Raw genomic sequence first — 27,734 nt, 5'->3', positions numbered from 1 at the left:
TGGTACCCTTCCCCTAAATAGCTATTAACCTTCCCAGAACCTGTGAGAAGCTACCCTGTAAATAGTTCAGCGCTATTAGCGAGATCCTTCAGTAGAAAATAACAAACAAAAAGACATCCTGTTACTTTAATATAAGGATATAATATCGATGGAGTGAGAGGACAACGCATACCACCCCTTTTGAGTTTTCTATCTCATAAAGTTTTAGCCAGATACAAGTTTACTTATACAAATCCGGAGCTGCCATCTTCACAGACGGCTCCGCGAAGCCGGAGCCGCACCAAAATCAAACGGCTCCGCAACACTGCTTATTAGAGTACATGATAATCTGGTGTAAGCTCTAAGTAATTATAAATCCATTAAAACCATTAAACCATTGACCAATACCTAAAAACAGACAAATCAAGCAAGAGTATAGCTTAGCTTCTAATAGTAGGCTAAACTTAATTTGACTTTTATTGATTTATATTTAAAAATATCAAATATATCACAAGATAAATCACACAAAATCACATAAAACGGCTTTATAGAAGTATAAATGAAAAATCAAAATAACAAAATTTCAAGTGTAAGATTAATACAATAAATTAAAAAATATCCTAACCAAAACACAATCTTTCAATCGATTTATCATGTAAACTTTGTTTTAAAATTTCATATTTCTTTCTCAAAATGGCACAAAAAAAGCTTTTTTAACATTAGCAATAGAATTATTTCTCATTAATCTATTGCAAAGTAAAAAATAAATAAGAGAATTTTTTTATTAACATTAGGGTAAAACAAAAAAGGGGGAAAGGGGTTAAATAACTGTATTTTCCTACCCTGAGAACCCTGTGCCTACTTTTAAATCAACCAATAGCGTCGGAAATATTACAAGTGTCGAAAGCAATTTCCTAGGAGAAAAAAAACCCTGGTAGTTGTCTGGTTATACATCATATTTATAGATTTATTGTCACTACTAGAAAATTACAGTTTAATGTTCTTTCTTCATACCCATAACGTTTTTCTAAAGTGTGTTTCTCATATATATAAATGGAGTTTATTAATTGTTATTGCTGCGATATTTTGAACCGATTAGGAGTATTTGAAAACGTCTAAAGAGGAAAACTATATTCTTGTTAATTTAAAAATTAAGATTTAATTAAGATTTTTATACGAGGTGCAATGAATATTAAAAATAATATAATTTGGAATGATTGTTTTCTAATTATTTTTCTTGTGGTCTCCTGAGGCTAGTGTGGCACCTGAAAATAACAAGATTAATTTTCATGATAACTTGTGCGTTTTCAAAGGAATAAAAAATATGTCCTTTAGACAGGGCTCGGCAGTCGAACATAAGCCTCAAATTAAACCAACTTGTGTGCAAAAAAATCCCAAGAGATGGATTGTCTCTACATAGAAATTCAGTTTAGTAGTATGACGATTTCACTTTTTGGGTACTAGACATAGAAAATCCATGGATCTGTTAGACAATCTGAAAATCAGTATCTATCTGTCAGTCACCCAATAAGTTAATCTTTTTCTATCCCTTAGTCTGTATTTCATCTTGTCTTTGGATTACCTGCCACTGTGACCGCAGGAATTGGATTACCTGCTACTGTGACCGCTGGATTTGGATTACCTGCCACTGTGACCGCTGGATTTGGATTACCTGCTACTGTGACCGCTGGATTTGGATTACCTGCCACTGTGACCGCTGGATTTGGATTACCTGCTACTGTGACCACTGGATTTGGATTACCTGCCACTGTGACCGCTGGATTTGGATTACCTGCCACTGTGACCGCTGGATTTGGATTACCGCCTCCATCCAAAAACATCTTAGGAATGTCTGATCCAAAGTAAACCTTAAAACATAAATCAAATATGTGAGTTATTCAAGAAAAGGTTGATTCCCCTCCCCCCTCCCTTTAAAAAAAAAAGACAAAAACCGCCTAGGACTAATATCGATTCTATCACATAAATCGCGCCGGCTGTGCACTGATAACCCTTCCCCCTTAATTATGAAATAAACGGAGGGGGCGGTTGTGACACTTTTTGAAACCAAAACTATAGGAATTCAACTTTAAAAAGAGTTACATCACTGACGTTTTGAATAACAGTCGCTTTAAAGAGTTCCAATGTGGAACTGTGAAGAAAAGTTGGTGAGACTGCCGCTACCGCCGTTTCCCGCCAAAAATAAATCGGTGATAGCGGCGGTTCCGCCGCCGTTTCTTTACAGTTCCACATTGTACCTCTTTAAAGCATCTGCCATACCAAATTTCAGTGCTGTAACTCTTTTTTTAGTTGAGTTCCTTTGACTTTTAGTTTTGGTTTCAAAAAGTGTCACAACCGCCACCCCCCCTTTAAAGTAATGGTTAGCTTTATTTTTCTGTGCCTAACCCATGAGGGGCTACCAAGTGCATAATATAACCTGTCCTGAATTTATAAACAAAAATGAAAAATCCTGGAATCTTAAGAGGCAAGACAATGGACGATAAAGATTTGCGTTCACTACTAATTTCGATGAGAGATTATTTTAACTTCGGAGACTAGTCCCCAAAATCTATAGAAAGAAATAGTTGGTTTTCAAGAAGATAGAGAGGGAACAATGGACTGTGAATCACAGTTTCTACACTCATTCTGTCATTGGTTGGCTAAAAGTTTTAAGGTTTAAAGTAGAATTAGGATTGTATTACCTAGGTACTAAATTTAAAAAGTAACAGTGCATACAATTTTCTATAAATAATTCTAATTTACAAAAGGGGTTACTTTTAAGATAAATTATTATCCTTTATCCTATCCCTATATAAAAAAAAGACTAAAAGCTCATGAATATAATTCTATTTGTTTTATGTTCACATTGTTATATAAATAACAATTTGCATATGTACACGTAAACACGTGAAATCTTGTAATTTATACATAATTATATTTTATTATAAATTCTGGTATATACTGTAAAAAAAAATTAAGGATGAAACTACTTAACAAGTCATAACTCAAGCATTTTCTGTATTGTTTTCCTTCCACTTTTCATGTCAACTCACCTTTACTTCCGTTTTAAATTAAAAACAAGGATGATAACATCCATGAAAGTAAATCTCTGAAATGTAAGGACAAACGAACATAAACACTTGTAAATTGTCGGAATTTAATAAGCAGAATATAAATGTATAGGTAGAACAAAAAAAGTAAGTATTTTTTTGCAAAGCTGTCTAAATTAGGATACTTTTTAAGGACATTCTAACATTTTTAGGGCTTTATTATTAAGATGCTTTGCTTATAATATTTTCCTTTTTTTGTCCTAAGAATCAGTATTCCAAAAATCAGACGAATAGAATAATATGTCACATAAAAAATCATAAGTGCTATCCGTTACAAACGGACGGACCTTTCCTAGCAATAGAAATGTTTCGCTTTTAAAAATGGTGTTAAGCATATATGAAAGACAAAACCCGCAATAATAAAGCATTATGCCTTACTTCTTATTTTAACAACATATGAAACTTACCTTATTATTATTAGCAATTGCTTCAATTCTTTTAAGCTCTAAATACTCAGGTGTTAGCAAAGCTTTGTTAGCTTCTGCTTGTTTGGCTATCTAAAAAATAAGTATTGTTTATATTTTGTTTATGCATTTGGAGGAAATGAAATTCAGTAACAAATTTTGCCCTGGACGTTTGGGCTTGTCGTTATAGTTATCAACCTAATTCTTTTTGTATAAGTGTACAAATTCCACCCCCCCCCCACCCCCCTTAGGGTGGCTTAATATGGAACTCCAGGCCAGGATGATGTAATAATTGAGTAGCTTCCACGAGAATTGTGGGTCAGCATGTAATGTAACATAGAATACAATCAGCTGTGCGCAAAGCTTACCAATCTAAGATTGTTCAAAGGAATCTCACTTCCTCTCTCCGTATGCATCTCAGAGTATTAGGGCTACAAACATACATACCCCGCAGCCACAGAGTAGCTGCGCCACTAACAATTACACTGACCTTGTAATATTCTGCGTCAGTTCTACTCTTTTCCTTGGCCAGATGAATCTCGTCATCAATTTTCTCCATTTTCTGTTTGGACTCTCTTTCTGCCAGATTCTGGTCGTACCTGGATTTTAAAGCAATTCTTTTTTTTCCAGTATGGCTTCGAAATCGGTTAATATCCGTTGGATTAGAAATGGTCCTTCGCCATTCAAAAAAATTATGTATATGATCGTATTATATCTAGTTTTCTTCGAATATAAAATGTACAATCATAAGATTAAAACCTGTTTTTTTAGCCCGGTCCTTCGGCCTTTTAGGGCTAACAAAATTGGTTTTGTTCTTATAATTTTTCACTCTAATATCTGTGGAAAGCTGTAATTAATACGATGCGATGAATAACCAGGTATTCTGTTAATTCAATTAAACATATTTTTTAAGGTTATTTATTTATTTGTAGTCGTTTTCGTATATGTAACCTTGGGTGCGTGCACCGTTATTTGCAAGGGGGTTGCACCAGGCAGGGAGGGGACATTAGACGGATCAATAGAGTTTTATAAACACGTTCTTTATTCGTTGGCTTAAAAACTTTTACGAATTTTGTTATACAAACTGACAGCGTCCTGTTGAGTAATTTAGTACATCCAAGTTCGGAGTGTACATAACGTCCATAATCTTATTCCTAAAGATCCTGCGTTGAATCAAACCCCTTAAGTTGGGGAATAGAGTTTTGTTTTTGATGAACTATAATTGATTGTCCCTGTATGTGCCTCATATATTTCTTTTCTATAATATTAAATATTTTTTAACTGTTCTTAACCTACGTTATTTAATTTTTTATATTTCCTAATTTCATCGCACGATTGATTGATTACCTAGCTTAATTCTATCCTTTCCTATATCTTCTGTGAATTAACACTTACTTTATTTTAGCAACTTGAGCTTCTTTTTCAGCTTCTATGACAGCTTTCTTCCTCTCTGTTTCAGCATCTTTTTCAACAACCCTGACCATTTAGAACGTAGTATTTGAATCAAAGCAATTGTGATCGTATGCGTTAAGTTTTTTACAATCTGTGTGTCATTACAGAACACTTAAATAGCTGGACTAAAGATTGGTAATGGTCTTGGTTATCTTCAGTTTTTTTTTCCTTATATGAAGAAGGTTAAACTATCAAACCAATTTCATACAAGAGTAAGAATAAAAAATAGATTGCAGTTTCAATGCTTATTAAACCAATGAAAACACAGGTTTAAAACTGTATTTTTGATATTTACTTTCGGTTTGGTTGGCAAAGCCCTTTAGTTCATGGAATTGTTCATTATACTTGTGCTTTCATTCAAATCTATTTTTTGACAATCCCCCTCCCAAAAAATTCTTTTTTAATTTGGAAATTAATGTGAACTTTCTCTTTAGGGCTCTTCAAACTTTTACCTAACTAATCCTACAAGTTTTGCTTGTCAAAAAGTTTGTATGTTGACCTAATACAATAAAAGAAATCCACCAAAATATTATTTACTACAGTTTCCACCTATGTTACTAAGCCCATATAATTCCAATCATGAAAATTTTCAACAACGTCCTTGCCTCTGGCGCTGAGTTGAGATCAACAGTTTTGTCTTTTCTGCCTCCATAAGCTCGTAGTTCTTTCTAAAAATAAACTTTTATTTATTTCTTAGTTAAAATTGGCAATTAGGATTCTATAATACAATGTTTTTTTTGTCTCAATCTTAAGGTCTCGAAAAACACTGGTCTAAATTCGAAATGAATTTTAGGGAAGCTTAATAAATGATATAATCGGTTTCGAAGCCATCCTGGAAAGCCTACTACGGTTTTCTGTGTAGCTTTTCAATAAGTTAATAAGGTTCTAGTTTATGCTCTTTGAACTAAAACAAAGCGTTTAATGGTCAATTTTAACAATATCATTTATTTACATGTATAACAGGAAGTCAAAGCTCTATCTTAAGGGGGGTAAAATTAGGGTTTTTAAGGGTTTGAGGGGGGAGGGGCGGGTAATCAAATGATTTTTTATATAAATTTTGAGAGGGACAAAAGAGGAATTTTAAAGTTTGAGGGGAGGAAACACCCCTTTACCCTAACCATACAAACTAACCTAACATTCAAGTATAAGATTATATGAAAATTTATAAGAGTGTTAAATAAACAAACGTAGGTAACAATAAGTATATTTAGCGAGTAGCATGTAATATAGAAATTGAAATACAAGGAATATTAAATCCATAAATAGCGCAGCAACGACAAGCGAATACAATTTTAGTTAAAACAAAATTGTGATTAAGTAAGAGAAATTGTTGCTTGTGTCACTGAATAGTGATCAATAGAGTTGAAAATAATTAAATTCTTCTGATTATTTAAATGGTTAACGCTTGCATAAGTGAACGTTGTTTTGTTGTTCTTTGAAGAAATAACTCCGAAAAGGACAAAAGGTAAAAAATACACTTTGAAAAATATGATAAAATGCTATAAAATTGTCTTTAATATATTCTTTAAGACCCAGCTTATTAAATCAAAAGCCCGTAAATTATACTAGTTCCCAAAGTTTTATAAAATCCTTCTCTTATAAAACTTGATTCGTTGGTACAAACTAGCAGTGTCCAGATTTTTCCACCAATAAATTGAATATACCTACAGAAGAGGATATCAATTTATTGTAGGGTTGGCAATCCGAATCCGGGATCCGGAATCCGCCCAATTTATGGCCAATTTTGTAATCCGAATCCGGAATCCGATTTTTAATAGCGGATTCGGATTCTTAATTGGTAGGCTAAAATTAGCGTCTTGAGTTTTTTCTTTCAACTCCCGCTTTTTGAAGGCAAAGATTATCATCATTATATATAATATCTTTTAAAATCTGGTTCGATTCACGGAAGTGATTATACAGAACACCAAGAACATTAATTTTAAGGACATATCATTATGTAGCACTTAATTTAAAAATAAAGCCTTTTAAAATATTGCTAGAATCCGGAATCCGAATCCGGAATCCGCAAAAAATAAGAATCCGGAATCCGCGGGAATCCGCCATTTTTTTGGAAGGATTCTTGTAAGAATCCGAATCCGGTCCAAAAATTTGACGGATTGCCATCCCTAGTATATAGTCTTTTCCCTCAAGATGTCTGTAGTAATATTAGTCCTTGTCATCCGTTCGATGATGGTTATGACTTAATGTTGAGTTTCTACGCTTCTCAAATAATAAAAGATATAGCAAGGAACCAATAAAAGTATAATTATTCATACGGCCAGGAAGCTTGCTTAAACTGTTTGCCAAGTATCTTGAAATGGAATAATACCATTTGTAATGAAGGCTGAATTTGCAAAATGTGCTCTATAAAGTTTAGATTACTTATACTATTTGTTTCAACCGGCTCAAGGGGCACTTGAGTAAAGGTGGGGGGAGTGGATAAGTTAATTCTAATTATAAACTATCTCTGGACAAATAAGAAGCTTCGCTGTAAAGGAGAACATACAGGTTCAGCGGTTGGCGAGATATTAAGCTACAGACAGAAAATATCGTATCTCTTTTTTCCAATTAATTCAGTTGTTGGTTTCAGCTGATCTGGAGCTTTTATTTTATTAATGATTAATTTGGTTAATTTTCCCAGCGTATATGTTGTGTATAACTACATCCTTGTTTGTAAATAAAGGCAAAATATACTTAGAATTATTCGTAAAACCGTACACAGTCCTAATGCATTTTTTACAAAAGGTTAAAATGTTCGTAGTGGGATATAGGAAAATAGGGGGAGCGGGAGGGGGGTAAGTAAGGTATTTTCATAGGCTTTGAATTTACATAACGTGGAAAACCTATGTTAATTTGAAAAAAGGATCCAATAATTGCACAACCTTTGTTTAAAAGTCGAAAATGTCCACGGAAATAAGTTACTTCTGTATTGGACGGGAATTTTTACCTCTTCCTATTTAAGTCACATATTTGACAACGCAGAAGTTGGTGAAATCTTAAATGGCTCCGTTTATAAAGCAGTTTAAACTGTGAATTCAATTCGAACAGTTCACTTAACAGACAATCAACAGATTTATTAGTTTAACGCTAGAGTTGTGTCTTAATAATGGATTTATTATTACTTGAATATAAACTAGATTTTCATGTTCTATAATAAAGTGAACTCTCTAGCGAGCTAAAATAACAAACTCCCCCACCCCCTCCTTTATCCCATCCCCACATCTCCTACTGGATAAACGGCCCGACCAATAAATGCGAGGGGACATTACAATTTAAATTGACGACAATTTTTTTCCTGTCATAATTTCCACATATATTCTACATCTATTGTCCTAATACTCTTATTGTTATGAGTAAGCTAAACTTCTTCCTTACCTGATTGCTTCAGGAATCTTAGGTTTGGTAACTCTGACAGAATGTACTCTCAACCCAGGGGCCATCTCAGTCAAATCTCTCTAAATAGAAAAATATTTTTTAATACAAAGTAGAACAAAACATATCTGTCGGTCGGTCCTATTTGTCATACCATAGATATGATAATTTTCAATACCAGAACTCCCTCCAAAAAACTAAAAACTAAAATAACAAATATAAAAAATCGAGAACTATCAAATTCGATCTTAATAAAAGAACCATAATATTTTTACAAGTTGTAAAACACCTGTTCGAATGTTATGATCGATGCATTCTTCAGTTAGTTACTTATAATTCAGAGGTTTATAAGCTCATTTGTATTTTAAAGTACCAATTAAGACATTGGAATTTGCATTTAGGTCTATAACATGTTTTCATCCCTTAACAACTTTAATTTCCCTCTTTTAATCATTTCTCTATAAAACGATTCTAAGTAAATGGTAGGTTAACAAGAATGTTAACATCAATAAAAGCGAAGCTCTAAAACGGTAGGACAAACGAACATTAACACTTGTAGAGTGTAAGAAACGAATAATCAGAATATAAATGTATAAAGGTTGTTACAAAATTGTAAGTAAATTTGTTGAAAAACTGCTTAAATACAAGATAATGTTAAAGGACATTCTTACATTTTTAGGACTTGATAATAGAAATGCTTCGCTTATAGCATTGTACTTTGTTGTCCTAGGAATCGGCAACGATTATAGAGTTGCTACGCCTTCTAAGTTGTATCTAACTGCTACAGAAATCATAATGGAAAGTTTGAATTATAGAAAAGCTTTGCTTTTAACAAGTATGATAACATCAATAAGTCGCGAAGCACAAAAATCATGGATGGGAAAGTAGCAAGGAGACTTAAAGAGCATTTGTTAAAATCAAGAATAGATTTATTAGAGAAAAAAGCACGAAATCTTTCATCATAAAACCTTTCTTGTGTACTTTTTATATATTTCAATATTTATATTGTAACATGAGTGACAGACCGACGAACAAAGAAAATTACATACTGGATGCTCATTGGTAGAGGGAATCTTTCCCCAAAAATAAGCCATCTATCTTGAATAGCAGATGAGAAAATCAAGTTACGGACATACAAATAACTTATAGAGTAGGTTCGCTACTGATAATATTTATTTAGATTTATACATAAAACCATAATTATTGGTTTTGTAAGCTTACATAAACAAGGATGACAACATCCATAAAAGCGAAGCACTGAAACGGTAGGACAAACGGACATTAACAATTGTATAATATTAGAACTGAATAATCAGAATATAAATCAATGTATAAGAATCGAAGCAAAATTGTAAATAAATTTGTTGAAAAACTGCTTGATACAGAATAATGTTTATGGACATACTTACAACTTTAGGATTTGATTACATAAAAATTAGTTGTTAAAAAATTGAAAAAATATCAACATGTTTAAAATGGACGTACGGGCATTCTGGTAATGATTATAGAGTTGCTACGCTTTCTAAATCGTACCTAACTACTACAGGAAACACCATGCAAAGTTTGAAATCAATAGGACAATTCTAACATGTCTAAATTAACGAAAAAAGCTTTCCGTTACGGACGGACGGACCGATCCTAATTATAGAAAAGTTTCGCTTTTAAAAAGTAATGATAGGCATATGAAAAACAAAGTTTAGACATAAATTGATTGAATATGATAGTAGATAATGATATTAATGACCATATAATTAGCTTAGGTATCAAAATTGACCTTTTTCGGATGTTTTCAGCTTAAAAAGAAAATTGCCTTTTAAGTTCTCTAATATAATTCCCACTCCCGAAATTGTAGAAGTGTACAAAAGCGATGTACATTCCACATGTTACACAAAATTACCCCATCTGTAGAATAAATTAGTGCTTGAAACGTTTGGACACTCGGCCTAAGGAACCAACAAATTAAAGTACAATAAAGGTTCCCAAAAGTTATTGAGCCAATGAATAAGAAAAAGCTATTATAAAACTTTGGAAACCTGTGTAATAAACACCTAAATGTCCCTACCTCCCTGTTCTTTACTACTTATTTTAATATTTTCCCAATATCCAAATTGAAAAGGCTTAATTTGTATGGAACAACTTGATAATATTTTCAATAAAGTGTCACAAAAAAATAATTTTTTTTATTGATGAGTGCTGAAGTGCGTAATTTCTTACGCATAAACATTAATTATTCATTTCATACCTTTTTATAAATCCATTAGATTTTTTAACATGGATGAAAATCAAAACTGGATTTTGCCCTTTAGTTGTTTATATGTTAACTACCGGCTACGCCCCTAGAGGCCTCTAGGGGGACTTAAGGAGAGAGTCGAATTTAATAATTAAATTTCTTATTTTAGATTTTAAAAGAAAAAGTAAAAAAAAAATTTGGGGGGGGGGGGAGCGAAACAAATTTTTTTTTGGGGGGGGGTGCCCCCCCCCCCTCATTTTTAATTTTAGTTAAAAAAATTTAAAAAAAAAACATTTTTTGGGGGGGGGATTTTTCATTTTTTTGGGGGGTTGGGGGTGTCCCACCCCCCAAGAAAATAGTTATAAACCTTCCCGAGACCTATGAGAAGCTACCCTGTTAAGGAGAACCCGATCGGTTCAGCGGTTAGCGAGATCCTTCGTTACAAACAAACAGACAAACACACAGACAGACATCGTTCTACTTTGTATTATAGATTACTCGAGATATAAAAATGCAAAGAAATTCTGTGTTTTTATGAAGAGCTTTATTAGAATCATCAATTGCAACCTTGAATGTGGATTCCTGTAACTATAAGAAATAATAACAAATGTTTAGCATTCCTGAAAAGTCATTTGTCTGATTGAAACATGTTGATTTCAGTTGTTTTAGAACTTTTAGACGCAAAATTGTTGTGTTAGAAACGTCATCTTTTAAAAAAGAAATAATGATTCCTAGAAAAATAAAGAAAACTACCAAAATAAGCATCCTGAAGTTAAAATAAAAAATTATGACAAATATATTTCAGGCTAAAAATTAAAAATTCTGCCAATAGACATTTGCTTACCTTTCCTATTAATATGTTTTGATCAGCTTTTCATTACATTAAATTGTGAAATCCTATGGTGCTGTAAGTATATATAATATACCCATATATTCTATTATAAAAAGTAGTAAGATTTTTTCGTCTGTAGCTAAGGATCTCGAAAACCGCTAAGGGAAGTTTCTGAACTATTTATGAGGAGGGTATCTTCTCCCTTCAAAAGATGACTCCCCCCCCCCAAGAAAAAATAATTTTTTTTAAATTTCAAACTGAAAATGGGGGGGGGGTGTCGAATATTTTCCTTGCAACCTTTAGTGCCCCTAGAGGTTCAAGGGGCGTAGCCACTAATTAAATCATAAAAGGGGAGGGCTATGGGTGCATCCAGTACTTAGAAGTGTCCAGGGGTTGTGGAGTGGAGGGATAAATACCTCGCCCCAAACTTTTGAGGCTCCTATGACACCACACATTGGGGTGGGTGGGTGCCAGGAGAATAAAATGTAATATATTACCAAATGATATGGAGGAAGCAAAGATTTTATTGGGGGAGTGATTATCCCCCCTCCCCCTTGGACGTCCTTGTAAGAAGTAACAAAAAAAAAAAAAGGAAATGCAAGAAAAATTAATTTTTATATAAAATACAGTTATATGTAAATAAATTACCTACCAAATATTAAGTGAACTTAAGTCAATAAAGAACTCTTGTAATTAATAGGTATAAGTTATAATATTAATAAAATGTGCTACCATTTCTACATAAATATTAAAAGTGATAATTGCTATATAAAAAGGGGGTGTTTACTCGTACCTTGCAAGATCAGTCTCCTCCCTCCTTATTTTGATATCCTTATACTAAAGTAACAGGATGTTTGTCTGTCTGTGTGTCTGTACCGAAGGATCTCGCTAACTGCTGAACCGATGTTCTCCTTAACAGGGTAGCTTCTCATAAGTCCTGGGATGGTTTATAACTATTTTTTGGGGGGTGGGACACCCCAAACCACCCCCCCCCCAAAAAAAAAATATATTTACGTTTTTTAACTAAAATTAAAAATAATAGGGGAGGGGGGGGGGGTACTCCCCCCTCCTCAAGTGCCCCTAGAGGCCTCTAGGGGCGTAGCCGCTAGTACATTTAAACAGGGGAAAAAGGTTTTTGTATAGTTCTTTAAACCCATCAAATTCAATTTCTTTGAAAATTAGGGATGGGGAGTTTTTTGGTGCTCAAAAATTCTACTTGAGATAAACCGCCAAATGCTAAAGTTTTACACTGATATTAAGCTTTTAAGACACATTTAGATGTCTTACTGATCCTTGAATAATAAAAACTTTCTTAAAATTAATTCTTTTTACCTCTAGGCGTAATGCCTATAAGGCAGACATTATTCTCCTTATTGTAAAAGGGGGGGGAGGTTTAATGCAACCATCTCGTAATCAGTGAGCAAATGGCACTTAAAATTCGAATTTCGATCTGAAATTTTGCATGAGTAATCCTTGGTAGGTCTATTTTCGCTAAATCGAACAAAAAGTTGGAAAAGTAATGGCGGGAGCTCAGCCGTTATGCCGTTTTTTTGCCTATTTTTAGGGTAAATCCATCATCAATTACGTAGGAATCAACTTTTAAAAACATATTTTTGATTTAATTCATGCTAAATGATAGCAATAACCATTTTTAAAACTTCTAGTACCAACAGCTACCGTCTAGAACCGTTTGATAGCGTTTTGGAGTGGAAAAGAGTATTAGGTGGAGATAGGTTTCGCGACTAATTTGCAATATAGATATCCAAAACATGGCAAAATGGCTGAGCCGCCAGCCGTTAGCCGTTACTTTTCCAATTTTTTGTTCGATTAGGGAAAATAGACCTACCAAGGATTACACATGCAAAATTTCAGATGGAAATTCGAATTCTAAGTGCAATTTGCTCACTGATTACGAGATGGTTGCATTAAAAAAAAACTCTTATATCACAATATTTATGACATTTTGTTATTAATCATTTTTAAAAACTTTGAAACATTGCTGTCCTGCTATCCTAATTTTGACAATCCTTAAAATCATAGTTATTGAGCAGAACTGATGACACACCTGTTAATACCTATGAATATTTCAGTTTAATATTCCAGTAATTATAGGTCTATGCAAGTGGGTACACTTCCGTCAATATGAAGACAGAAACTATGTTAAGGTTGTTTTTTTTAAGGTTTTTAATAATTCTTATATGATTCAATTGGCTCTTTTTAGAAATTTAAACACTTTGGTATTTACAAAATGTTAGATTAAGAGATAATTCCATGACATGCAATTAAAGAAATATTTAGAGTAATGACCATTAAAATGATGTAGAAAAGGATATCAAAGATATTCTAAAAATATATTTGAATGAAAAATTAACTTTCACCAGGTTTCATGAATTGGTGAAGGATAGGAAAATAAGGCATAAAAAATCAATTAAAATGCCAATTAAGTCATGTCTGAACTAAACGAAAACCATAAACATTTTTGGAAATACATAATTTAGGGGAATGGCTGCTTTAAAGCTGATACCAATAAGAAAAGGAGAAGATAATCTTGCTGTTCATGATGTCTTTCACCCTCTTGCTGTTTTTCATGTTGCCCTTTTTACTTCTTGCTATATAGCCTATGTTTATCTGATAATTGAGGTAAACAAACAAATTTTACTAGATTACCTAGATTACCTTGTACGGGCGAGATTGCAGTACCGGACCTTATCGACTTGATGTACTGTCCAGGTCCTGGTCCAGCAATCCAGGAGAACTAAGGATGACTAAGGCACCCTTCTCTGTCCAAACACCCAAGGATATTAGGCTAAGTAACATCCATCAGACAACCAACTCTCTGTGATGCACGACCTTTGTCTGAGAAGTCCCAACTGTGCATGGTAACGAGTTGCGCCTGTTTTGGGCTAAGGCATTCCCCCTACTCTAACTATTTATGTCGCGCATCTGACATAGCAGCAGTAGGAACCATTTTTAACGTCTTTAGTTATGACGCGGTGTCGGCCCGAGATTCAAACCTATTACCTTCCCGACGACGAGCGGATGCGCTACGTGTTGAGCCACGGTCGCGGGTTAACAAATTATACTAATATTTAATCTTAATTATATGTCATATACAGTTTCTTTACAATTCTTTAATTTATTCACTCCAAATTATAGTATATGGCTTATTTGTTTATATTTGTTTAATTACTTTTCTCAAATTATTAAAAGAACAACTAAGAAATATATTTTATTCTGTAAAATGCTCATTATGATAATTATCCTAGAAATATTGATTGACAAGTATCTAATTTTGAATTATCATTTTTAGTTTTTTTTACTATATAAAACTTAAGGTCAGGTTAGGTTAAATAATATATTGGGTTCAGGGTGGCCACAAAGGGTTGGGGCAATTCAGGTATAGGCCCAGCAGTGGTTAGTCATGAAGGAAAAAACTTCTTTTTCAAATTTTCAATTCATTTCTAAAATTAGGTCGAAGGGGGTGTAGTGTTGGCAATGGGTGCTTTCAATTTCTATGCAATTATCCTAAAACCTAACTTGTATTTTATGAAAAGTGCCTCATATTATTCAATCATAGTTTCTTCATTGTCAATTAAATTCATAACAATCTCATGGTAAGATTTAATCTATATATTTCAAATTTTTAGCAAACATGCATGGACACTTTGACTGCAGCTGAGATTATTGTTGATATCTTCAAGATGGCTTCTTACATTTTGCCATATATTGCTATGTATTTAAACTCTGACATGGCAACTAAAATGGAACATTTTTGGTACAGGTATAAAAATGTTTGTTATGAAACTGTTTTTTTTTATTATAACATCATGTTTTAAGTTTTTTAATTTGTATTTTGTTTTAAAGTGGTATGGAGTTTGTACAATTCTCTTTATAATCCTAAATAACAATAATATATTTTCTTTGCTGTCGTAAAAAAATTTACTGATGATTCTGGTGACAACTGAATTGACATCTACTCAATAATTCACCAAGTTTTTCCATTTGTTAGTTATCTTATTAAATTAGCAAATTGTCTTAATAATGTGATCTTTTCTTCTTACCATCCATGTTTGAAGCCCTGCTTCTGTAAGTAGGAAATTAAATTGTATTGAATGACTTCTTAATTAGTGATAAGGTGAACAGAATGCCATGTCTGACCATATTGAAACACTGTGGTGTGGTTACATGCTATTATACAGGTTAGAACAAAATACCATTTAGTGTTTTCAGGTAAATTGGACATAATGTTTTACATGCATATTAAATTTAAAATAAAGTATAGGTATATACAGGGTCTCCAATGCAAACTGTTATTTCTTACACTTATTACTCCCTTAATATTTCAGCTAACTTAAAGGATTTGGCAGCCTACTGATTTTATTCTTTTAGCTTTGTGGATATTTTATCATTATCCCATAAAATATAAAATAGTAGGCTGACAAAATCTTTTATTTTACTAATATAGCTGGAATATAAAGGGAGTTATAAGAATTTTTTTCCAAAAATTACGTGGGACTCTGTAAATAATCATCTGTACAAGTAAAGAGAACCTTAGATCAATGGAGAAACAAGTTTTAATTAATGTCAAAAGCCATTTAAAAAAATTATAATTGACTGCTATATTTGATCATCAAAGAAGACACTTCAAAACATATTTTGTGTCTACCATTGTTCAATATTAAATATTTGAATAAACATAGATATTGTAACATTTTATTTTGAAGGTCTAATATTTCTGGATGATAACTACCTGTCCGTTCTCACAAAAGGAAGTGAATTTTACAAGGCTCTGCCACTTCTTGTGCTATTCATTTATAACATTTTGTCTTTATCTACTTGTTTTATTTTGATTGAATTGGCAATACATGTTGCTAGACGTTTTTTAAAAGGTAATATTTAAGTGTTACATTTCAAAAGAGTTATTTTTGCAATTTTGTATTTTTAAAAAATTTATTTGAAAGTATATTTAATACCTATTTATTTTTATGTATATATTTATTAATTCTCTTAATTTAGAAAACCTTGAGATAGAAATAACAGATCAGAAAGATGTAGAAAAGACAATCATTATGTGGGAGACCATAGTTAACTCTTTGTCATATTCTACTTTGCTTTTTTTCACTGCTCAACAGGAATATTTGTATTAGCTTCATTTCAATATAAGGAATAAGGTTGTATAATAAGATATATAAGTTTTCCGGAATTTTAATGTAGGGAGTAGATTTGAAATCTGCATCAAATTTTAAGGATTTTTTATAAAATTCGTTTTTTGTAAAATTCTTTATCTAAAAGCGAAAATACATTTTAAGTTAATTAATTTTGACCAATAGGATAAGTGGATTTTAAACTACCTGCGCTCTAATTGGTTGAATGATGTACGACATCCAATCAGAGCGCAGATTTTTTAAATCCACCAATCACAGATGCCAAAATTAATTAACTTAATTTGTATTTCCGCTTTTAGATAAAGAATTATACAAAAAACGAATTTTATAAAAAAAATCCTTAAAATTTGATGCAGATTTCAAATCTACTCCCTACATTACAATTCCGGAAAACTTATATCTCTTATTGTATAACCAACAGGCAAAATAAATCTAAAATAATATTTGGGGGGAGATGTAGAGGTTGTCAATTCTATTGTGTGTTGATCCCCAACAACAGCTGAAAATATGTATAAGTTTTCTGAATTAATTTTGTTGTTAGTATAAGCTGCTTCATTATTAGCACATTCACCACATTTTTTCAATATCATCGATGCAATATTGTTATAATAATATTTAGTAGGTACCTATATGTTTTGAGCCAAAAACTTTTTTTAAATATTGTTCAATGAAGAAAACAATTCATCACGAAACAAATTATCAATGTCATACTTATAAGATAAGGTGCTTCAATCAATTAACTTGATCAAGCATACTACATGTCAACAAATTAAGTGTAGATAATTTAAATATTAAGCAAATAAAATTATCTGTCAGATTCTTGTTATTATGGCAGCTTATGTATGTATTGCTGACATAAACCAATATTATATGATCATTTTAACAACTACAGCAGTAATTGGTAAGTATTCATCATTATTTATTCCTTGTATTTTGGTTTTCTGAAACTTTATACATTTACTAACATCTTGATGTCTAGATGTCTTTAAAAATACAGGTTCTAAATAATAAAGACATTTTAATGTGATTTTCTTAACAATGGTACTTTTTTAAAATTAAAAATTTTGCATTCACAGTAAATATTGATTTAACAGAATTTTTTTTGTTGGAAAAAATACAAACTAGATATTTTCAAAAAGTCAAAACTAGTACAGACTACACACTTTTAAATTTTTTTAATTTGGAAAAAAAATTCCCATAGGTACACTAAGTCTTCTATGTACTACATCTATAATTGTAGGGAAAAGTGTGTTCAATGCTTACTCTGTGGAAGATGTTTATGATCTGATCAAGAAATATGTCAAGAAAGCTCAACTAGATGCTTATAAAGCTAAGGTAAATATATTATCTACATACTTAGGTATGGTCATGTGTAGAATTTGTATAAATGTAGATTTTGTAAAAAATCTATTCATAACAGTTCTAATAATTTACTAGGTATGCAAATGTTTAAGTTTAAATAATTTTATTCCTAAGATACTAAGGAAATGGTACAATCAATAACCAAATGCCACAAACCAAAAATTCCCAAATTAGTAGGTCGTCAAAGGAAGATTCAATTTTGCAAATTTTAATCCACTTGGTGTAAATTCTGAAATTGCTGCTATTGTTTTGGGGGAATTTTGAAGATTCCCATGCCTAAGGAATTTTCTACATTTATGTTTCATTCGCAAAAACAATTTCAAAATCACAACATTTACAGTCAATCTTATTTATATGTATAGCTCTGAGTGGTTAGAGCTACACTAATGTTATAAAAATAGTACCTACTGTCTAGAATGTTATTACTTCAAAGTAGTAATGACAAAAACTATCCAAATAAACATTCTATAAGGTGCATTAGGCTATGAATATAAATAAATTGCTAGTTCTGAATCATGTATAGTCACTTTTTAAAGAAATATTTTTAACATTTAATAATATTTTAAGTATTATACTATGTCATGACCACATACATAGGTTTAGAGGTCATGCTTTGACTTTTTACAAATTACAAAAAGTCTAAAGAACAAGGCTTCTCTGAAAAGATGACAAGACATACTGTTACATTTTGTATTTAATTTAGGAGCTAAAGAGTCTAATGCAAATGAAAGAAAAGGCAAATGAGCTTGAAAATATTGGACCCGTTTCAGGAATCAGATTATTATAATCTTAAATTTTTCTACTTTTCAAAACAGAAAGATCAAAAAATTTGTGCTGTAATTAAATTTAAGTATTTAATATCAAGAAAAAAAACAAATGGCAGCTTCATGAGGCGAACAAATTTTTTTTTTGATAAACTTATTTCTTTATAAGTGCTATATTCTTTCACATAATTCGGCAGTGTCCCTCAAAGTGCCTAATAGAGAACAGAAATCCTCCGCCCCCATTATTGTGTATTAAATCTATTTATGGAAAGGAGTTTTTGTGTTGTTAATATAGGATTGGTTAGGTTATATTAGGTACAGATAAGCCCTACTAGATTAAGGCACCGCAGGGGTTGGGCATGCAGAAAAAATTACCCCTTTTATTTTACATTTTTCCAAAAAGTAAGTGGAAAGAGGGGTAGGGAATGGACAGAATCCCTTTTGTTTGTTTGTGTAGCCATTGTTTCTTAGTGTTTGGACCTAAGTAGTCCATGACAGAATCCCTTATTATTAGTAAATGCTTTAGTGTTATATTTAGTATTTACATATAAAGATTGTAATAAACTTGAAAACTAGGAGGTGGATATTTTGATCTGGATTTGAAAACTTTGACCGCTATGTTATCAACTACTGTTACCTATGTTATTATTCTTATTCAAATGGCACCAAAATAAAATTTTTTCAACATTGTGTTTTTTTACGATTAAAATTTCATGAAGAAAGTAGATAAAGAGATAGTTACCTATATGGTTTCACAAATTGTATTTAATTTAAGATTAGTAATTCTAACTTTTCTAGAAATTTAATATATTTATTTATTTTATTCATATCTTTGGTGTTTTTCAAATGATTTTCCATTTATTTTTGTTGTTCTGAGTAGGAATCAAATATGTAAATTACTTCGACCTTCAGTCCTCTTATCCTTGATTTTTTTGTGCGTCGCTATTTATGGATGTTGTCATTTTTGTTAACATATTACCTGTAAGGCAACTTTTAGGTTCTCGTCAATTTGATCAAAAAGTTCAATATAAACTTCTTGAAGATTGTGCACTGAACAAAACTGATTCAACTCGTGGTGAACCTGATAATAAATAATGATCAGAAACAACAAGGATGGTAACGTCCTAAAGTAACAGGGTGGGCATACAAAAAACCCACCCAAAAAAAACCCACCCAGGGTTTTTTTTAAAAAACCCAATAAAACCCCCATAAAAACCCTTAAAACCCTGGGTTTTTAAGGTTTTTTGGGTTGGGTTGGGCTTGGCTTTTTTTAAAAACCCTGGGTTTTTCCCCACCCTGTAAGGTAACGAAGGGCCAGGTATGAAAAGTGAGTAAGGGATACTTGCATGAAGTGTATTTAACGAGTTTTATTGCAAGCATAAGTTACAAAAATAAAATCTAACAAATATAATTTGGTATTACATAAATAGCAATCAGTTAGGCACCACTAAACAGTCAACATGATGTTTTTGTGAAAGCAGGACAGCCATCCAAGTTGCATATCAATGTCCAAAAAAAAATATGATATTTGATATTTTAAAAACTACCTAGTAAAAAATTAAAAATCTTCCAAATATATGTCCTATAGATGTAGTTTAAACTAATGAACAGCAAAAATTATAATTATAGAGTACCTTGCTACCAAGAGAGGAAGGGGACATTTATTACACTGCACTAGCCCCGAAGGTTTTATAATAACGTTTTTTTCTCGTATTCATTCGAATCCGGTGGATAGGAACCGGTTCTCATCCATACGAAAAAACTATGTCTAGCATCGTATTATATCCAGCTTTCTACGAATATAAAAATATACAATCATAAGATTAAAATCCGTTTTTTTAGCCGGTGCCTTCGGCACCTCGGGGCTAAAAAAAAACTAGTTTTAATCTCATAATTGTACATTCTATATCCGCGGAAAGCTGTTTATAATACGATGCGTGAAATAACTATTCTTAGTTGGCTCATCAACTTTGGGGTCTTTTATTGAATTTCGATTGGTGTGTGTGTGTGTGTAGCCATTGTTCCATAGTGTTTGGACATAAGTAGTCATGTAGTAGGACAAAACACTTATGTAGAGCTACAATTTCGATTGGTTGGGTTATTAAGTTTAGTGTCAAGACGTTTCAAATACTGATTGTAATCTAAAGAATTTTGTATATCATCAATGGAGATGTACAGTACATCAATTTATCTTTGCCATTGTCTTATCCCTTAAGATCCCTGCTTAATACCTATGCTACAAGATAGGAAACTAACCAAAATTTGAATACCTTGTCAAAGATGAGTGGTTTGTCATAATCAGCTGTAAAGTTCTTTACAATATCATAGACAGCATTGTACTGTAACACGTTCACCACCTCGATTCTAAAATAATTTACAATAAGATATCTTACAAAGGCTGACTTCTGTTGAGCTATGCTAACCAAATAGGCAAGTTTTCTGGTGTATAGGTATAAGATACAACCAAAGAAATATTATAAATGTTTTTGGTGTAAGTTATTGTCCTTAACACAGATGTATAATTCAACATCAGTCGTTAGAAAAACCGCGACTGTGGCGTAAAACGTAGCGCATCCGCTCGCTCGTTATCGGGAAGGTGAAGGGTCCTCATCTCGGCCTAACAACACGTCATAACAAAAGACGCCAGGAAAAGGTTCCTAACACTTCTATGTAAGACATAAGAAATAAATATTTAAACAAAAAAATATCTTAAACCATCCCAAGACTTAAATCTTAAAAAAAGAATAGTTTAAAAATTTAAAGATCTAAGTAAAGCTTACCAAAAAAAGGAGAACCTAATAGGTTCAGCAGCAGTTATTGAGATCTTAAGCTTTAGACAAAAAAAACTCTCTACTTTATATAATAGAATAGTTTATCCATTTTCATACCTAACTCTCTGAATATCTCTCAACCAAACTATATATCTATTTATTTATTTACCTATCTATCTATTGTACCAACCTATCAAAGTAGATCATAACACCCCCCGAGGTACCGCACGGAACATTCTTAACTTCATCTGTTTGGAGAGTTGTTTGAACATTTCTTACTGCAGAGGTCAAACAGTAAAATAGGAATAAAAAAATAGCTACAAAATCAACAAGTTTTAAATCAGGGAACTAAAGGTATAAAACAATGGCAGATAAATCATGTACATCCCCAATAATGATACACAAAATTATCCCTTCTGTATATTACAATAAGTGGTTAAAACGTTTGACACTTGAACCAACCAATCAAAATTCAATAAAAGTCCCCAAGGTTGTTAAGCCAATGAATAAGAAGACATTATTAAACTGCCCAATGTCCCATGTTTTAAAAGAAGGATAACAAGGTTTAAATCAAAAAAAAACATCATAACCCAAAAATGCCATCTTCTAAAGGCAGATTTACAAACAAGCAAAAAACATTCCGTAAATTACTAGGATTTGTTTCCAGCTTTTAGGGGGGGGGGGGGTAGTAGAAAGATGTTTTAAAAGAAGGATAACAAGGCTTAAATCAAATAAACACATTATAACTTAAAAATGCCATCTTGTAGAGGCAGAATTACACACATTAGACGAGGGGGGAAAGTGCAAGTTCGCTTTCAGCAAGTACAAAAGCCAACAACAAAACTAGATTTAACCCTTGAAAAATAACCCATATTATACAGGGTGCGCCACATAAATCCGGACTTTTTTTAAACAGCCATATAGCGCCAAAACTACTTCACCAATCAGGACGTTTGACCCCTCTATAAAAAGCTTAGGTAATGACCTTTTTACCCAAGAAAATCTTTGGACGATGGAGGACGTGTACGCCGAGCTGGCCGCGCATATGTTCAACAAGCCAGATTCGAATTGCGCAGATAAATTACCGTGGATTTATGACTTGGACCTACTAAATCTGACCTCAGCCCATCTGTAGGTGAGATGGACTAATGAAACTTGCTGGAGATACTATCAGATACCTAGTGAAAACACTAGAAAAGACTAAAGCTCTCTATCCCAGCTGACTTGGCTGTAGCACTCCGACAAAGTGGATCGTGGTAGATTTTAAGATGTCAAAAAACGTCAAAAATCTTGAAATTTTCTCGGTTCTTGACTTCAGGGGCCCATATGGAACCTTGAAACTCGTTTTAGACTATGTATTGCGCTGATAACCCTATCTTAATCTTCGTGTCATTTTTAAAAAGGTATAAACCGTTGTTCTAGCTTAACTGTGGCCCAAATGAGAGCGGCCGTGTCAAAGGGTAGCTTTAAAGATGGGTTAATTTGGATCCTGCTGTTACTCACTCCTTAAGGAGATGTGGCCTCCCAGCAGCCCCGATCCTAATCCAATAGACGTTTGGGCCTGGAGCGCCATTAAAGCATGAACCAATAGACGTGCCCATACCAAAAAGACTTCTCTCATTGCTCCTATCATGGTGAACTTCGCCTGCTTGAACAGGGACATGGTGACCAGGGTCAGCGGGCGGTTTAGGGGGCGGGTAGAGGCGGTGATTGAAGCTGGCGGCGATTTTATTAAATAATCTAATAGTCATATACCTAGGTTGCTTCCCAGTTTTTAAAATTCAATAAAATCTTTAAAATTGACGATTTTATGTTTATTTGTTTAAAAATAAGAAAAAGTCCGGATTTATGTGGTGTACCCTGTATGTTCCGGTCTTTTAATGTACACCAAAAATGAATGAAAGTCACGTTAATTTGTCCATTGAAAGTACACTTGTGTTTTACATTTGGCCTTAATGGCTCTGAAATGTACATAATGTAATTTAAAAATAATTGTAAAGCAAACAATGAATACTTACCTAATATATAAGTGTGTTTATTCAAATCATTTTAGTTTTAGACGTAAGAAAAAGTTATTTACCGCATCGTTATGTTGTAGACAGCTTTCTGTGGGTATTAAAATGAAAAATAATTATAAGGAGGTTCTCCCCTCGACTAGTCATTTAGAGGGAAACCACTGATTTTTATTTACAGAATTAGTTCTGGGGGATAAGTGAAGTCTGTTCTGACTATCACCCTTTGTTGTCAGTAATAACTTATCCCTTGGTTTTGAAAGATTTCATCATATTATACAAATACAAGAGATACATTAGGTACACGCTTGGTTTTTTATTAAATGAATAAGTTAGGGTACAATGTTTGGCACTTTCGATATAAGTAAATGATAATAAAAAACCCATAGAATGCGATAATAACTTCAGAAAAATCAAAGAAAATAGTTTTAATACTTAATTAACGTTTTTAAGTTTTTCTTCAAAAAGTTTAGATAAGATGCCTTTAAAAGTCGTCTATGATTTTGTCAGGGATAAAAATGTAACTTTAAAATAAGAATTACAACATATTTTTTCAATTAGTACAAAGTAAAATTTTGAACATTTTATTGATCAGTATATTTTTTAAAATGTGAAGTAGAAACCTGAATATTTTATCATGAAAATTGTGTTATGATTTGATTGTCTGCTAGATTACAAGAAAAAAGATACTGACAGTACTTGTTGGTTCTTTAAAAATAATTAGGTAGATTACTTTCAGAACCCCTCTTTTTGCAACGTTATTTCAATAGAACAGAGCCGTAGTCTTAGTGTACTCAATATCTAGACAGCCAACCATTGTTTTAGAATTGTTCAATTTTTTTAACTTCTGATAAAAACAGAATTAATGGTATTTTTGTAAATATTATACCTCCAAGAAATGGCTATACTTCCCAATCATATGTTGTGTGATATTTAAGAGGAATTATTTTGATATAATGTCATTAAAATATTCGTTAAAAAAAGTGCTATTCTAGCTTATACTTTACATTTTAATGTGTATGATAATTCAAATAAAAGATAATGAAGATTTATATTATATTTAATTGTTATAATTATAAAGAAAAACCTGGAAACAGTAAAAAACTGACTTTATTTTATTGACGTAGGGAAAATTTTGTCAAATATTTAAATAAAAAAACACTATAAAACAAAATAAATTATTTTTAATATAGTCACAAAAAGGCTTAATGAGTTTAGGAAATATTTCATTCACTAATCATGTCATTTAAACTCTATTACACAGAATACATTGTAAAAAGATGTTCTCCTTTTAATTTTAAGTAATTTGAAATGCATTTTAATACCTTTTAATGATTTATTTTTTGAAACATCTTTTTATAAAATGTTATTGATTTTTGAAGTTATATGTTAAAATGTTTTTAAATTTTGTTAACATTTTGTTTTAAATGTAGAAAATTGGTAATTCTAAACATTCAAAAAATGATTTTATTAAATTTTCATCACTTAAATTGCATGTTTGATGAAATTTTCAACTGATAATTCAAGAAAAATCGTTTAAGTTTTATTATATTTTACTTTGAAATGTTAAAAAAATATAATTATTGTCAAAAATGTGGAAGTTATACTTTCCTCAAAAAAAGACCTAAAACATGCAAATTAACACGAGTAATGAGATTTTTTTTCTTTCAGGTTTAATTTTAAGTAATTATTGATATTTTTTGTAAAAAGGATTTTATATAAAAAGTTTTAAAACTCGAGTTATGTAGTGGTTCTAAAAAAGGTTGCGAATTTATGCAATTTTCTTGCAAAAAAAATTTTCTAGGATTTTAAAAATAGCAAAGGGTGTTATTAGACGTACTTACAGATACAATTGCAAAGTCATTTTGGCCAAACACTAAAATAAAGTTTTGACATCTGAGGGTCCAACCGTGGGTACCAAATCTTTTCATTATTTAGATTAATTTTAAGTAATTTTCACACAATCAAAGTGATGCTAATATATCATAATATTATTGTTTAGGTATGTTTGTTTATCGCACTTAGATTTTATATCTAGGTTGTTTTTACTGATTTGTCCTCCCTGAGGTTATAAAAGGAATCATCATATGATAACCAGGTCCAGAAATGCCCTTTATCATCAAATATATGCATTACAATTTATATCTCTAGCTTTGAAAAGAGAAAATGAACTTGATCGACAGTTTTCTTATTCTATTTTTGATGTAATGTTTAAGATTTCTATCAAAGTGTGTAGCGACCACAGAAACCCCCCTCCTTACCATCGACTTTAGAGTGCAATCAAAGGGTAACCAAGTCCCAATAATACCCATAGGGCTCTTAAGATACTTTAAAAGGGGTAATCCCGAGGCGACACTTCGCCCCAAAGAGGTAATTGTAGGTAAAACTGTTCTTATTAAAAAGTGTCATTTTTAATGCCTATTTTCTGCAGACACCTAACCCTGAGGGGGACTTAGGTAAAACAAACATGAAGACTTACCCTTTATTTTTAATTTAATTCAAAATAAAGAAAGGGGGTGGGGGGGGGGGGGGGTCTGTTGCGGCTAGGCACAAGAGAATAAAAACAAGTTTGATGCATTATTTTCCTGTAGCATGGCCCCTCCTCTAAAGTACACTCCAACATGACCTTCTTCTATCTTGTGCAGAGAGTATTGGATCACTAATCCAAGAATCACAACAAATATTATTCCTGGGTTTTATACAGGCTTTTATTTATGTAGTTAAATGTATTTCATATGGATACTCGCGTCAAAAGCATAAACGATAGCATGCTAGCTTATTGTCGAGTTCTAGTCTGGTCCACACCGCGTGATACTTGAGTACCTGCTACTGCTATGTCTGGCACGTGAAACATTAGTTGAAGTAGGGGAAATACCTTGGCTCATAAATAAGCGCAACTCATTATGATGTACTGTTGGGACTACCAGACAAAGTATGTGCAATAAAAGGGTTGGTTATCCCATTACAAGCGAATGATGCTCTGGCTTCTCTAGAAAATCTCTTGAAATCGAAGAATTCTGCCCAAACGGTCTTATTAACTAGGTAGGTATTTTATAGGGATAAGTTACAATCACAAACAGAAAAGGTAATCCAAGGAAAAATCGGATTTAGCTTATCTGATTGGGTGTCAAAATATTTTGTAGATTAACCTGGAAACGGAATCCAGATGGATCCGGGCTAAATTTTCAGATTTAGGTTCCTGTCCTATGTCTACATATTTGCTATTAAAATCATGCAATAAGGGTAGTGTCAGTCACAGAATCGCAAGTTCCAATGAGTAGGAACCTCCTGGAGACATGAACTGAAAGTGGAATATATAATAACACCCTAGGTAATTATTTTTAACTAGTTACTCATTCACTAGCCTGGCATAGTCAAAAAAGACAGTGCTTTTTTAATGAGATATTTGAAGAGGATGGGTTCTTTCAAAAATTTAATTCTATTGAAAAGCCTTTCCTGTCCAGGGTCCGGTGTTGGCCATTTTTAATCTAAAAAAAACTAAGTTTTTTTCTGAAAACTTGTGTTCAAACCATTTATCTGAAAAAGTTATTAATAATTCAGTTTGTTAATATTTGTTTTTGTTTTAAGAGGCTGCTTTTTAATAGAAATAGCTGGGATATTTAAATATTATTGAGATGAAAAACATTAAGTTAAATAGAAAAATTACACCTATTTATGTAATAAAAATTGACAATGAATCACATGCAACCAATGAATTATGAGTAGATAAGGCAAAGCTTAAGTCCTATATGTTTCCATGTATTAACTAAGCAATTAAAATAACTTGCATAAAAACGCACATTTATAATAAAAAAACATCTTAAGAAAAGTTGAAAAATTTCGTGTACACAAGAACATTAGTAAGATAATAAGTATTAAATTAAATATTATCTTTTAAGCTGTTAAATGTTTTCATGTTGATAGTAGAATTTAAACTACAAAAGTAAACATTGCCATGTTGATAAGATTTCGTCATAACTTGAAATAATAAAATGATAAGCTTACGTGTCATTCTGCAATGCCGGCACTACACAGTAGGAAAAATAAAGAAATAAAAGGATTTAATAATTTACAGACCGATTTAAGTATCAAAAACAATAAACCTTGGTAGGTCTTTCAACATTTTATAATCCCCTTACGATTTTCAAGACATTAAGCTTCTAAAAAATTAATGTAGGTACTTACACATAGTTATGTGTTTTATAAAAGTTGTAAAAAAAATTATGACAAATTGATCTAATGGGGTTAATTAAGATTTCCTCAAAAAATTCAAAGCAGCCTCTT

At 32.1% G+C, this 27,734-nt stretch overlaps 2 protein-coding genes and 1 long non-coding RNA gene across 5 annotated transcripts; 2 read left to right on the top strand and 1 right to left on the bottom strand.

Moving 5' to 3' along the window:
- Positions 1-438: 438 nt before the first annotated feature.
- On the bottom strand, positions 439-27,624 carry LOC145332196 (erlin-1-like). Of its 3 annotated transcripts, XM_080177156.1 has the most exons (14): positions 26,910-27,624; positions 26,038-26,142; positions 25,516-25,563; positions 21,629-21,719; positions 20,938-21,031; positions 19,647-19,748; positions 8,318-8,397; positions 5,548-5,610; positions 4,886-4,966; positions 3,981-4,089; positions 3,494-3,583; positions 1,802-1,847; positions 1,712-1,741; positions 439-1,244 (listed from the first exon to the last, which is right to left on the bottom strand). In XM_080177156.1, the coding sequence occupies exons 1-14, from the start codon at positions 26,929-26,931 to the stop codon at positions 1,204-1,206; spliced, it is 1,002 nt and encodes a 333-aa protein (XP_080033282.1). In that variant the 5' UTR covers positions 26,932-27,624; the 3' UTR covers positions 439-1,203. The 3 variants fall into 3 exon arrangements, with proteins under 3 accessions (XP_080033282.1, XP_080033280.1, XP_080033281.1); XM_080177154.1 differs by lacking the exon at positions 1,712-1,741 and having other exon boundaries at positions 1,742-1,847; positions 26,910-27,621; XM_080177155.1 differs by lacking the exon at positions 1,712-1,741 and having other exon boundaries at positions 1,772-1,847; positions 26,910-26,988.
- On the top strand, positions 13,480-16,523 carry LOC145332376 (uncharacterized). Its single transcript, XM_080177376.1, has 6 exons — positions 13,480-13,541; positions 13,875-14,016; positions 15,024-15,157; positions 15,505-15,575; positions 16,101-16,265; positions 16,393-16,523. Exons 1-6 carry the CDS (start codon positions 13,519-13,521, stop codon positions 16,521-16,523), a joined length of 666 nt encoding a protein of 221 aa, XP_080033502.1. The 5' UTR covers positions 13,480-13,518.
- LOC145332098 (uncharacterized) lies at positions 17,361-18,798 on the top strand. Its single transcript, XR_013884027.1, has 3 exons — positions 17,361-17,442; positions 17,782-17,876; positions 18,607-18,798. It is a non-coding gene; the product is annotated as an uncharacterized LOC145332098 (long non-coding RNA).
- Positions 27,625-27,734: the final 110 nt, after the last annotated feature.

This window comes from Acartia tonsa, chromosome 11 (assembly GCF_053477335.1).
Source record: "Acartia tonsa isolate MP-2025a chromosome 11, ASM5347733v1, whole genome shotgun sequence".
NCBI classification, from domain to species: domain Eukaryota; kingdom Metazoa; phylum Arthropoda; class Copepoda; order Calanoida; family Acartiidae; genus Acartia; species Acartia tonsa.
Note: the sequence above shows the minus strand (reverse complement) of the source record. Positions and strands in the feature narration are given on the sequence as shown.

Bases quoted from the DNA above. Each gene is read 5' to 3' on its own strand.
- LOC145332376 (XM_080177376.1), top strand. From the start codon at position 13,519: ATGAAGACAGAAACTATGTTAAG. The intron at 13,542-13,874 runs GTTGTTTTTTTT...TACATAATTTAG, and splicing joins AAGACAGAAACTATGTTAAG to GGGAATGGCTGCTTTAAAGC. The intron at 15,158-15,504 runs GTATAAAAATGT...CTTCTTAATTAG, and splicing joins ATGGAACATTTTTGGTACAG to TGATAAGGTGAACAGAATGC.
- LOC145332196 (XM_080177154.1), bottom strand. From the start codon at position 26,931: ATGGCCAACACCGGACCCTGGA. The intron at 19,749-20,937 runs GTATTCAAATTT...ATTTATTATCAG, and splicing joins AACCACTCATCTTTGACAAG to GTTCACCACGAGTTGAATCA. The intron at 8,398-19,646 runs GTAATATGTTAA...TTTTCTATTTAG, and splicing joins ACCTAAAAGTTGCCTTACAG to AGAGATTTGACTGAGATGGC.